This window comes from Prorops nasuta, unplaced genomic scaffold, assembly GCF_024137725.1.
Source record: "Prorops nasuta isolate Cenicafe-Biocafe unplaced genomic scaffold, Cenicafe_Pnas_1.2 PNAS00004, whole genome shotgun sequence".
Taxonomy (NCBI): Eukaryota; Metazoa; Arthropoda; class Insecta; order Hymenoptera; family Bethylidae; genus Prorops; species Prorops nasuta.
In genome coordinates, this window is record NW_027116801.1 from 9,635,257 (window position 1) to 9,649,602 (window position 14,346).

Sequence of the window (14,346 nt, forward strand, 5' to 3'; positions counted from 1 at the left end):
AAATTCTGTCCATATATGTGCCAACTTCAAAGCGAAATGACAAAGCTTTGCAGTTGAAATTTCAAAGCTTTGCTTGAAAAAATTGAGGCCTCCAGAAACCCCGCGTTAAACCGAAATGAAATCGAGCGAGTCACCATTGTACTGTCTCTATTTTACCCCGAAAGTTAAGAATAGTGAGGAGGAAGCGTGTATTTTTGTTTGTCGTATATTATCAGTTTATAAATATTTCACATTTGATATGTTTCAACGAGGATGTGCAAAAAAGAATATTCGAGTCGTTACTGTAGTCACCACGCTGGGAAAGGAAAGGAAGCTCTCTCACGCCTCATAAGCTCAGAGCAGCCGTTCGCAAACCCGTCTCCTTGGCTATCGATTCCTCACCAAACAAAGCTGCTTTCCAGCATCTTACCTACTGCGAAACTTCTCGACTGCAACCGGGTGGAAAATGCACGAAATATCTACATATACAAAATACCATAAATAAGCCGGAATCCCTGACTAAACCAAAAGTCAAATGATTTGAAAATTATTTCTTTCCTGAATGGAGGAAGTTCAAGTGTGACTGCTTATAATTTAAGCAAATCAGAGAATTTTAAAACAATCGAACCTTAGAAGAGCACGAGCAAACAAGAAAAGGTTAAAGTGAAAACGAAGTTACGTTATCTTCTTATGGCAATTGCATCTATTGCGGTGAAAGTTTCATTAGAGAAGCTAATAATCCATTGAATATTAATTATTCGATAAAAAATAACCACTAAACAACCAAAGCCCCATGATTAAATGTATAAACTAGGAAGAATGAATTATAAATCAACTTTCTATTGCAGCTTCTTTGGCATTTATCAAGGCGGTGGATTTACCGTTAAATGAAGCGAGAAAATATAAAGCAAAGTTTTTTATTTTATTTCTGTGATGAGAATGAAGGGCAAGTAGAGAGAAATGGTAGAATGATAAAGAAAATAATAAACATTTTCAGGTTTTGTATTGCAGATCATAATTGAAAGGTATAGGGAGAATATATAAAGAGAATGAAGCGAACAATAATCGAAAAATATTATTTTTATGAGGGGGTAGATGGGGGAGGAGTAAGAGTAATCGATTTTAGCTCTTCCAGCTTATCTCTGACGTGTCTATCGATACCACCGCAAATAAATTGCTGGAAAAACCTGGCAGCAACCCAGTGTTTCAGCATCCACCATACTCCCTACTGAGCATATCCCAGCCCAGCAGCCAGCTCTCCCACCAATAAAAGGAAATCAGCGGCTTACCAATACTCCAAAATCTCCGTAAATTCGAAGCTGGTCAGAACAGGAACGTGCAATATAGTCAACTTAGAATCCAATTCGCAACTCATATGCATAAATTGTGTTTATCCAGTACAAACATCGTTTTCCACCAAACGTTCCAAGCACCAGTTTAATAACCAAAAATTCAGACATGTATACATATATAAAGCGTACGTTAAAGTTTCTATGGCTTGAAAAATTCTTGGTTACAAATTTCAATAATCCTTTCTCATAGGGATTTAAATGTAGTACTCTAAATGTCACTAATTATGATTTTAAATGTATATATTCATTTTTAAGGCACTCGAAGAAGACGATTATTAATTCAGAGAGTTCGTGTTTTAAAATCATTCGTCTAAGCATTTATATTTAACGTTTGACCCAGTTTGTTAATAATACTGAAGAGTCTTCAAAGGTCGCTTGAAAATCGACCTTCCGTTGAAAGTCGCGCCACTCGTGAATTTTTTATCTCTTACACTCGATAATTAATTCTTTCGCTGGTAGCAGCTTCTATCGGCTGTGGCCGATTTTACCTTCGGTGTAATATAGGCTAACCTGTGCAGGCAGACAATTTTATTACAATATAGACATCGTGCGCGAAATACAACGGTGCAGAAGTGAGAGTGAGTGTATTGCTGTGAATGTATACGAAAAGCACAGTGAAAAACTTGCTAATAGCTTTGTCTATCGTTAAATTTTTACAGTTTTTCATTGTGCATTCTATACACGTACAAAAACAACACTTTCTCACTTCTCTATCGTTGTATTTCGCGCACGGTGTCTATTAAGAACTATCACTGTTGGTTATAATAGACAGCTGTCTCTTGAATTGAAATTAGCCTTTAATTATACCTTCTACAATTCTCACTTCATTATCTCCAAAACATTAAAGTTTAAAGACAGTTAAACTAACTAGAATATATCATCAAATAATTATCAGCCATTGGAATATGGAAATACGACTATTATTGAATTTCCGACAAACGCGTTAGAATCTGACCCATTTGGTTCCTACGATCACATATAATTAACTTTGTAATGAATAATTCTCTGCAAACAGAAACCCCGCAGTAAAAATGAAAAATTAAGAATTTAAACCAAAGTCCAGTTAAAATTTTGCAATTGAATAATTTAAAGAGAACTACATTTTATCGACAGAAAAGATTGGTATATGCGAATTATGCGAACGATAATTTTCGGTATACGTTAAATAGATGTTTCGAGTGTAGGATATGGACCAAGCGATGTGGGATGACCTAGAAAATTGCATAATTGTAAAAGGGAGCTGTTACAAAACGGTTACGTGACGATGCGTCAGGAACGTTGGAGGTATCGGTTTAATGGTCGAATTCTGTAATGTGAATTCTCGCGATACTTATCGCTGACGTAATTGGCAGTTACAGTAGACTTCCTCTCCTTGTTTCCGATCGTAAGGCGTTCTCTTATTTGGTTCATTCTTTCCACTGACTGAAAACGCTAAAGTCTGAACGAGTCTGCTGAAAAGTGCCAACGGTTACGGGATAACACGCGCTACGTAGAAAAGAACGTTGTTCCGCTCGTTAAAACTTTCTCCTCCGTTTTATGCCACCCCTCCGACAATCTGTCGCGTATGCGTTTTAACCCCTTTTAACCCACCACCTCAACCAACATCGGATAGCTTTTATTATCTTTGTCGCCAAGAGTTCGTGACCACAACTTTCAATTCTCCTTCAATATCAACATTTTTTCATCCATTTTTCATAAAATCCGAGATAATTAAATTTTTTCGTATTCTATTAAGCATACGAACACCAATCTGACTGTCAGTGCTTCCATAAAGCTTCCGATAGTGGTGACTTGTTGTTGGAACCAAATAAAAAATTTTACGTTTAAGAATGAATCCATGGTAAATTTAATAATCCCCACGAAAACGCGTTACCTCCAACATCATGTTATAAACATTGTATAATAGGGATTTTCAGATTTGGTCGGTTTATCGTAAATAATGCTAGCGTGGTAAATATTTAATGCAGCTCATATGTTGATTTTGAAACAATATCTATATAGAGAATGAGTGAAATGGAGATAGTATAAATCATTTCACACGAGCTGGTGAATAAAATAAACAATGCAAATTGTTTTTACTCTAACAATCGATCCGAGGATTGGTGGTGGAGGAAAGACTGAGTGGTCACTTTCGGAACTGATCTAAAATATATGGAAACCCAGTCATTTTAGCTAATACTCCGTAGTTGAATTACAAATAGCCATTACTGTGCAATTACTGTAATAATGGCAGAACGTTAAACACCGGTCAATGACAAGCTAGAGTAATGATTATTCATCTTGCATGGTATGTTCAGTGTGGATTAAATCAGCCAGCAATATTGTTGCTGGTGCTGAATCGAAAGATCAAAACCCAAAAGAATAAATTTTGCTGAAAACTAATCTTGTTTAAAAAAGGATGTCCACAGACCTATTTAAATCCTTTGATAAAAATGATGCTAGCAGTTAACGATCCATCATCGCTTATAATAATAAATGTATGTTTGTATAATTTAATACTATCGAAAAATGTACGAGTAGAACGGTTAATTGGCGAAAGTGTGAATGAATTTTGCAACGAGTATAAGACTGTTGATAATGTTGACTAATCGCAATGTGAATATGAACGTTCACCAAGACCAGCCGGACGTTCAACGATAAATCCGAGTAGACGAGGTATTAGCCGGTCCGAAGTTGGCCATAGTTCGTCTTGGCTCTTCGAATCCTTGACTTTTAGAGGTAAACGACAGGATGCCATGACGCTCCCACGCTGCGCGAGATGTCGATGGATCATCGTCCAATGGGAATTACGTTCCGGACAAACGTTTTGACGCTGGAACACCCGCGATAAACAATCTAAAATTGCTCGGCTAAGATTTTCACATCTCGATTATAACTTCTGTCCCTGCCATATCTTCTTCATCGTCCTCAAGGACTACTCTATTGTCTTCCTAACAAGCCAAGCCTCCGGCTATTCCTGCTTCATCACGAGACTACAAATGCTCGTTTTAAAATTCAATAAAACCTTCGTTTCTTTTGTCTTTTAAAAAATCCATTGCATTATTCTTCGTAATAATAATAAAAGTCTTCAACGTGTTGTAGGAAAAATTTCTTCCAATCAAAGTTCTTTTACATTATATCGGTTTATTGCAAAGTTAGTGTAAGGGAAAATTGGGGGGATTTGTTAGTTTCGAAGGATCCAACTCCTAAACTGAAGAAAGGTATATCCTTGTGTCTACAATCTCCAGGATAGCTCCCAAGGACGCGGAGGCCAGCCACGAAGAGCGTGCTGTTGAGTTTAAGCGAATGGATTTCCGATCGAAACCCGATAAAAAGTTGCAAAGTGAGAGATTGATGAGACAAAGATTACGATATTGAGATATTGAATATTCTTTAATAATGTTTAACTATATAGTCGCGCTGCTTGATTCGTGCAACGAATCAGTCATTACAAGTAAATTCTCTTTTTTAATCTACGCAGTCATCATGGTTATTATTATCATTAATCTATTAGCATATTATCCGAGATACACAACTCATTTTTGCAATCTTGTATGACTAACCTGATCCAAATATAAAAAATTAATTTGAAATTACCCCGAGGCAACTAATAATTTAGCTTTCAATTACACTCATAATGCACTCAGCGTTTTTTTATAATATTATATATTAATCTACTTTTAATATTTTTTCGATAAGCCAGGCCTGATTGGCTGGGTAAATACTGAAGTAATTAACTCTTTCAATGAATATTTTATCACGAATATGATCTTTGAAGTGACAGAGTGAGTTTCATTGTAAAGGATGGTAAGAACTTTTCCAGTCTTCCATCAAATTCACCCTGTGCCGGATTAATTTACACGTAGAGCCTTCAAAGGATCTTCGAGAACCTTCCAAGAGCTATAGGACTGAATAGAAAACTTCCCTCTCAACCGTTGAGACTGCTTCACGAGTTTAAGAAAGCGGATGTCGAAAAGAATTTTTTAGCACGAAAAGTTCCTTCCGGAAGTTGATTTCTATCTGCCTGATCTTGAGGGATGAGTTTTCTCATGAAAATTACGCGACCGATTCTTGAGGAAGCTTTCCCTTCAGCTTGAATTTCTTGACTGCATGGCACCAATGAAAATTAAGCCGCAATGGGGCACCTGAGCTTCCCGAGGGAGCGGAACCGGAAGACGCTGAATACCGGTAATAACGTTACCCCTCCTCCGTCTCTAATAAAAATACACCGAATTCTCGTCCATACACGATTTTTCACGTATACATAGTTCCTCTCGTAATGCTCGAATTCTTCGGAAAATTGCACTCGAACGACGATATTCTTTTTTGCATTATTCTCTGGAAATTTGGAAAATAAAACTGATGTGGAAAAATAGAGGAATTTCTGTGTAACAATCATTCGACAAAAATTAAAGTGTACTTACATAGTAATAGAAAAATTCCTGTGCGCATCGTTATCGGTCGTCTGCTGCTCGTCGACCTAAAACAAAGAGCGAAATTACAAGTTAAATAATGAATAATATTAGTTGACGAATTTAGTTTTGGCGAAATAAAAACGTATGAAAGTTTGGTGGCACGAGGTTGAAAGTACAATGTGTTGCAAATGAGCGTGGGGTCTATAACAAGAGGAAAAGAGAGGAGCGATTCGATCTCTTTCGATATAATGGAAACCAACAGATTGTTCTGGATTTGCATGGAAAGAGTGCAATTAGCTGCCGGTCTTTGTTCCTCGATATGTACGGTGGCAGCGTGGTTATTACTCTCGATACGTGGGATTCGCATTTCTGAATATTAAACGACCGGTTACGCAATCGAGATCTGCTTTCGACTCGCCAACTAAACTATCATTATCTTTCCCGTTTCCTCCGCGGTGTCATAAAATTTCGAAAATCGTCTTTCGTTATCTCTCCTTCATAGCCTTAACAAACAGCGTCTAATTAAGCTTGAAACACCTAATCTGTACGTCCAGAGATTCGCGATTCATTCGAAAATAAAAATGTACCGCAGAGTTCGACTCTTTCTTTGATTACAAGATCGTATGGTTCGCTTGAGTTTATATAGAAAATGAATGATAATTGAAATATACGTGGGACTTAAGTACTCGATGGAATATTTGTTATTAAACTTGAGAACTATTATTGATGTAGGAAGTTACTCATGGTGTTGACCTTCATTAGCATATTGATTACGCGTCTGCATAACGTGTTATGACTTTCGCCTCTCAATATTTATATACCGAGGAACTTTCTATGATGACAATTTGTAATGGTTCGAGTATTCAACAATCGATTCCCGCGCAAGCTAATCACGAGTAACGTAATATCCAATCGAAATCTCTCCGCTTTCATCAATCAATTTAAGATTCGTGCGAGCTAGGAGCTGTGGGAGAAGTAGAAATTCGTCAGTTTTTTCCTCTCTTTTTCTTGGCAATTAGCCTCGCGTTATACTATGTTGCTGGCTTTTATGATTATTCCTCCAAAGTTGATTGAGAAACGATGAAACTATCTTGTTGGTACGTGACCCACTGCAACCAGGAACTTTATCTGATTTTATCTTTTATCTCTGTTCGAGATGGACTTGGCTGGCGTGATCGAGTCTAGAAATCATTTACTCGACCGAATTAATCTCTACTGACCTGTATTGTGATAAATTATGGCAGCATATATTATAAATGTGCCTCGTCATCTAGCTGTTATCTCAAGAACCGATAAAGTCTTTGCAAAAACTATTGGCTCAGCTCTCCATAAGCTTGGCCAAACTTTTCAAAACGTTTCAGAAAATGTTTCACCCTCCTCGTTTGTTATTTCACTCAGCAGAGAAAGTTAAGAGTTTGCAAATATAACCTTTGCTGCAGGGTTTGCTATAAATTCCAACGGGTCTGTTAAATAATGGAGAAAAAAAATTAACGACGTGACTTTTAATCTCGCGCCACAGCGCGGCTGAATCATTTTGATATTACTCGCACAAGTAGCCAGGGTATGTTGGAACTTTTTTCATTCTCCACTCTTTGACAATTGTTGTTTACAACCACGTGCGTAAATGATAATTATGAAATTATACGAATATAAACGCAGAACCTGTCGGCCATAATTAATGTTGCACCATCGGCGTTACGATCAACTTGACGAAAGTATTTCAGTGCGATAAATTCAGAGGGGGTGTAGGAGGGAGGCTTGTGTCGGATAAATAAACTTTCCAGGATCTGTGGGACGTTCGACATTCCAGCAGCCGATTACAGCAGGGACTTTGGAGCATGTGGAGTCGTTAAATTTTTCTGCACGATTGTGCTAAGAACAATGTTTTTTCGCCTCTTCCACACCCCGCTCTTTTACGGTAAAAGCGTGAGAAGAAAAGAAAACCAGAGAACACGACTTGTGTGATTTATCGCAAATCCACTGGTTTCGGTGAACTCCCAATTTCTCCGCAATTATAGAAAAAAAAGCAATTCTTCGAGATTTTTTTATCGAACAACGTTTTATCGCAACCTCTCTCAATTGGGACGCGATTAAACGTGCTAGAGAGCGAAGAAATTGAAAAATTGATCGACTAGAATGAAAAAAATATATATATATAGGTATGGAAAAATGGAGAATGTTGCGATTTTTGAATTTGGAGCAGAGCAAGAACTTATTAACAGCGCTCAGTGTTTACTACAACTTAGCTTATGGTATCAGGTTTATATATAAACTGGAAATATTGCTGCAAAATGGCGAGTTGGTTACGATTAAATTGCTGTGACTCGTGTGCACGGTTGACAATAAGGAGCTAGAAATAGCAGAAGGCTATAATCTCGAAGCCATGACCGTCCGACTTTCTGCGATTGCAGCAAATTATCTCTTTTCCACACGACTATATAGTCTATCCCGGGACGTTTTTGCTTTTGTGTCCGCGGCCTGTTTACTTTTCCCCTGGGTATACGAGCCACTATAGCGGCACCTGCCACTGTACAATCCTCCCGAGAAAGTTCAATTCCAGCAATTATAACTCTCAAGAGTCCATCTCGACTCGATGCCGTCGCTTTTATTACGCTAAATTGCACTATTATTCCGTCTGATCCAATGATCAATCAGCCACTCGCCTTAATTCCCGCACCTCGAGCCATAAAATCTATATAATTCTGTTGGAATATTTGCAGCTTCGTCCGTTCGATCGAGCTAAAGCTAATTCCTTTAAATGATAAAATGTTAATTTGTCGGAAAATTATGCGAAAAGTTTTGCACGTAATTTTGTCGTGAACAATGTGATGTTTGAGAGGCTAAATATCGCTTTTCGAGCGTAAAATTGAGAAAATGTCAGGTGACATCAGGGAAGTTTAACATCTAAAGGGTAAATGTAGTGGTTTTTCGTTATTTACCCGAAGTCCGTGGCCAGTACCGCATGGGAAATCTATCGTTTTTCCGCTTTTATACAAATACCCCTGCGTTATCGTCCCACTTGCCGTAGTTTCGCTTCAGTTCGCCAACCAACCAGCAAGATTTACGGCCTAAAGCCAACCGCCAGTTCCTTATACTTTAAAAAAGGCCAACTTTTCGCCGGCGCCCGCTGCGATTTATGGATTATACTTAGAATCTCGCTAAGCAATGTGCCAAATGCAATAAAATAGTTTTTTATTTCGTCCATTCAATATTGTTTATAAGAAAAGTAGTGCTTTTCATACAACAATAACAAGCATCGTGTGTATAAATAAATTTAAAGGTTTCGAAAATACGGATACATTTATTTGGGTGTTTGTATAGAGAAAATATTTCTTTGCTAAGACGGAAAACGTTTCTAAAATAACAAACAAGTAAGAGGTTAAGTTTATTTCCCATTTACATGGGAGTAAAAGATGCTGCAAAGTACAAAGTTGCATTTTTAGAATATTTTTTCATAAAACTGGTAAATCTTCCTTTTTTTGAAAAAAAATGCTACAAGACAAATTAAAGATTATAAAGTTCTGAATATATATACATATATATATGCCCTAAGCATTTACAATGCAAAACTAATATTTATTTAGGTGAAATGTTTGAAACTTTCAAGAATTTAATAATCTTTCATTCATTCTGTACGATTTTTTCCGAAAAAATTAAGGTGTATAAGCTCAATGCCGAAATGTTAGAAAAATCGTAGTAATGTAGTTTTCTACTTTGCGCCACCATTTACGTCCAATTAAATGCGAAATAAGCTTAACCACTCGTCTCTTTTATTCATTTACAAATGCTTTCCGGAGTACCAACAAAATTGTATTTTATAGACACCGTAAGCTACGTACAACAAAAGCAACTAATTTTCAGTATATAATATGAACGGCTCTAATATGAATTACTACATATTACGTTTATAATTTAAAAAATTACCATGCAATAAAAATAAGTATTGATCAATAATTATTTATTTTAGTCAAATAATCAGTTTTGAGTTTTAGATTAAGTATTTGCGAAAAAAAAAATGCCGAAACCCGGGATCGAACCAGGGACATTTAGATCTTCAGTCTAACGCTCTCCCAACTGAGCTATTTCGGCTCACAAGTTCTAGATCGCGCATAAATTCATATGACTCAGTGAGCTTGTAATACACTAATACTAGATCAAAAGTAAATATAAAAAGTTAAATATTTAAACATTTTTTAAAAACTTAATGTTTAAACTATATTAAATATTATTTTGAAAAATAAATCTACCATTTATTTCTAATCTAAATTTAATATTAAAAAAAAATAATTTTGAAGGCAAATCTCAGCTTTTGTATAAAGAATCACTTTTTACTCAATTTCAATCTGTTTAAAGTTTAGAGAGTAAATAACCGGTATTGATTGGTCGTAAAGCCCATTATTGAAAGCTAATTATTCGGCGAAAGTGTTAGCGTTGTCGAAGCAGGGTGTTTTTTATCGCGGAAAACCATGAAAAAATAAGTAGAATTTTAAGATCTGCTAAATTTACCTCGAGGTAATAACGATACAAAGCTGCTTCGCAATTAAAGCGGTCAGAACTGAAGTGTTAATTAATTGACAAGGTAAACTCTGATTGTCCTTTTACGGCAGTTTTTTTCTTGAAACAGTAAATTTCTTACCACACTACCAATGTAAACGTATACGAATTCTCGATCATTAAGAGAAACCTTTTTATATGCATTATACGATAGTGTGAATTAATCGAAAATGACAAATTTTAATTACTAAAAATATGAATTATTACGAGCCTTTTATCCCCCTCTTTTCTTCTGATTGCCTCTCCGCTCCTAGAAGTAAGCTTACCATCCCAAGAGATTCCAGACGGTTTCGCTGTTTCACTACAGTTTTTCCGCTCACTTTCTTCCCAGCCCAAAGGAACCTTCTTAATTAGCTGCTAATTACGTTATTTTATCAACTCGCCACTCCGCATCAGTCCCCCTCCCCACCTCTTACAATAGAATCTCGTTAGTTTTCTTTTAAACTTCGTTACAGACTTTTTGGAGTTTCCCCAATTAAGAACAAAGAGATTACGTCGCTATTTAAAGAGGCTCAAATTCCATTAAAAATTGTGGTTTAAGAGTGTAAAAGTAGGTGGCAAGGGGATGCGTTTATCAAAAATCCAGACGTACTTAGGAGCAACGTCTGTGAATGGGCAAAGAGTTGGTTAAAAAACTGGCAGTTTACGTGTGGCGGATAGGAAAAATGATAAGGGGAAGAATCTTCATCGTCGCGAATGGAGCTTCGCTTTGAACGAGAATTTGCTTTTACGATACACTTTGCATACCATTAAAATATTATAGCAGCCAGGATACCTTAGCCCGGCATGATCGTGAAAGTAAAGCGACCTTTAAAAGCATCGCTGACTACATTGAATCCGTTAATTGAATAGTCGCAAGCAATAAAAATGTAAGCGTGACCGGCGCTCGAAAATCCCATGTAAAACGCTTAATGTACCGGTGGTGCATTATTAATGTAAACCTAACACAATTTTGCATATTTTTCTCCTCACCCTTTCCAACCTAATTAGGCAACTTTACGCTCGCCATTAACAAGACTTACAAGTTTTTACAGCGATTATACCGTCAATCTTGCATGCGAACTTATTATACGCCATGATACATGCATTTATTCTCTTATTATTCCAAGACTAATTCCCGCTCCCGTTGCATTTAAGAGACCTTCAAATCCTTTGCAAAGTTTTTTCTCCCAATTGTCATTCCCTGAAATTTAATGTTATTGAAAAAGATTTCTCACAATTAAAATATAAAAAATTCTTGAGAATGTTAAATACCGATCGAGAGTCAATAAACTATGTTGAATGTGTATACTAACCATCTTTATGACAATTCAACCGTAAACTGATTAAAGGAATGTTGATAAAGCAAAATACCAGATTTACAAGCGAGATTAACGTATACTCGGAGTGATCATTGTGCAATAACGTAAGTCAGAATTCAGATTTTTCGCGTGTGGAGTTAACGAATAAGCCGCCGGAAAGTTCATTGATGAAAATTATTAACAGGATAAAATAAGAAAATATCTGAAGAAGAGCCGACTGGCGTTGCAATAGAATATTTCAAATCGAGTAAACGAAGACGATTGTCAAACGTTGTGCATCTACAAAATTGTACAGTGCTGATAAACAAATTAGCTTCTACGTGGAAATTGTGGAGAATTTTAATAAAGCGAGAATCCTCCAATGGGAGAAGCGAAAGCACAGGGAACTTTGTTGCTTGGTGGATGAAAATTTTCGCAATTCCATTTATCAGGGGCTTCGCGTGGCGGTATATCAAAGTTTTTGCGATGGTTAATGCGAATCATATAACTTTATGCGTTCGGAAAATAATAGTACATTTGGATGGTTCATAGTTTATGGGACCGTAAATATAATTCTGATTTATCGTTGTGTTTGATAATCGATTGGTGTTTGTGGCAGCACGCGTTAGGATACTCCGTAGTATCTCCAGGTATGCGGCTGATGTGTCCCCGTAGAAATATATGTGCTGCATGCTCAACAGAATTTCACTGAAGCATTACGTATACGTAAATTATACCCGTGGCGAACTCGCACCCCTACTGCGCATCTAGTTACATCCACTCCGTGATATATCGTTAAAATGCGCTTCACATTTTATGCCACGCGACACTGATACGTACTCCTATCAAACTTTTACCATCCTACCGTCATTTTCTTTCCCTACACGAGAATTAACAAGCCTCGATCACCTCCAAAACTTTGTCTCTCTCACTCACTCCTTTATTCCTCGATTCATTTGTTCAGGTACACAGTCCTTTTAATTTCTTAATGTACTTTGCTATTAAAAAAGTATTGGAGGAAGGAAAATAACCCTTTATATAATATATAAGGGATGCGAGAATACTTTGTTTTTGGAATCCGAGCGAAGAGAGTAAATTTGACTTTAGGAACGTAGCAATAATTTTATCTGGGATTTCTTAAGTAGAGAGAGGCATGAGATATGGAGTTCCAGTTGAGAATAAAGTGCTGCTCATTCATTGAAAGCTTTTAGCGATAGGTAGCGTTTCATTGAGTGAATCTCAAAGTATATGGCGCCGTCGCGCTTGACCCTAAAACACTTTTATTCCGTTTCGCAACCTTTACACGATCCGATACGTGTAATATATAATTTTATATGTGTCTGTATAGGACAAAATTACCTAATGGCACGGATACCACTTGAAATTGTCCCCGACTTATTCTTGACCCAGTCAAACTTTATCGCTCCCAGTCAACGGAAGCATGAAATCGAATATCGACAGATCTTGTATTGGAAATATCGAAAACTCTTGGAAAATTTAGCAGTCTCGACATATTATTGTTGATAAAACGATTTTTTTTTTCTTACACTGAAATGTAGCAATTCGGTATAAATTTTTATGTGACAGACCTATAAAAATTATCATTTCGTTGTAAAAAATGACTATGATAATTAAAATTATTAAAGGGCTTTTCTCGTCAACTTTAATAATTTTGTACATTCTTGTCTCTCGAGAGTAAAATGTTTCTCTCAGTTTGCAAGTTGCTAATGACGAATGAATATCGTGCCTTGATCAATAGTTGGCAAATTATATTGATATACACCACGCGAGCTACAATTATAAAAACGATGCTAGTGACACTTGAAAAGGCCAGATTATATAAACCAAAACTAACGATAAATTTACTTTCCACTATACTATTTTATTTTGTTATTTACTTTACCGAAATTGGAACGTTACAAGAATTCGTAGATTAAATGCCTAAATAAATATAATATGTAATCCATATCGTGTATGATATACCGTAGAAAGATTTAACAAGCGCTGCCAGCTACATTTGGTTTCATATATACAAGACCAAAATGCAAAAAGAAAGCTAAAAATTTAAAAAATATGAATCCGAGAGTTTTTGTGTCTTTTTAGTAGGAAAAAGCAAATACTCGATCATAAACAAAACTGGGGTAGGTTTTTCCTGCTGCGTGAGGTTGGAGTGTCGTTTACAGCGTTTGAATATTCGTGAAAATGGCAAAAGCAAAAATCAAATTGTCTTTCAATCTCCGGTGGAACGAGGCTTGAAACTGGATTCGCGCTGGTTAATAGTTCCTTTGACAATGAGAGTACGAAGGAGAAAGAGAGAAAGAGAGAGGGGGAGAGCACGAAGGAAGAGGAAAGCTTAAAGAAAAAACTAAGGACAGAAAGGAAAGAGACACGAAATGATACGAATGATGAAAAATAATGAAGAAGAAATGTACGAAAGGAAAAATTGAAAATGTGTAAGGGAGTAAGAAAGGGAAAGGTAATAAAGAAGAAATGTACATACAAATAAGGGAAAGTGCATCATTAAAATACTCATCCGCGGTTCGTTAAGTGAGAAATTAACGTGGAATTACGCACGGTGCAACGAACCGTTACTGGAATCAACGATTTCCTCGTGGAGGAATCTTGCAAGTTTGCTACATTGACGAACTGGCAAGTAATGAAGCTGAAGCTCGTTAACGTCGCCACTTCTGGCTCTGGTCTCAACTTTAACCTGAAAGAAACTCGGATTTCCAGCCAAAGCATTTGCAGAAACGATTAAACGTTTAATAATAATTGTTTGTATTCCAC

General features: G+C 36.6%; 1 protein-coding gene and 1 non-coding gene across 4 annotated transcripts in view; both read right to left on the reverse strand.

Moving 5' to 3' along the window:
- The window catches only part of LOC136772941 (uncharacterized), a 111,776-nt gene that overhangs the window by 20,355 nt on the left and 77,075 nt on the right, over nucleotides 1–14,346 (reverse strand). For all 3 annotated transcript variants that reach the window (XM_066726207.1, XM_066726206.1, XM_066726205.1), the window contains one exon: nucleotides 5,735–5,790. In XM_066726207.1, the coding sequence (XP_066582304.1) occupies nucleotides 5,735–5,762 (28 nt within the window). In that variant the 5' untranslated portion in view covers nucleotides 5,763–5,790. The remainder of the gene's footprint in view (nucleotides 1–5,734; nucleotides 5,791–14,346) is intronic.
- On the reverse strand, nucleotides 9,742–9,814 carry TRNAF-GAA (transfer RNA phenylalanine (anticodon GAA)). Its single transcript has one exon. It is a non-coding gene; the product is annotated as a tRNA-Phe (tRNA).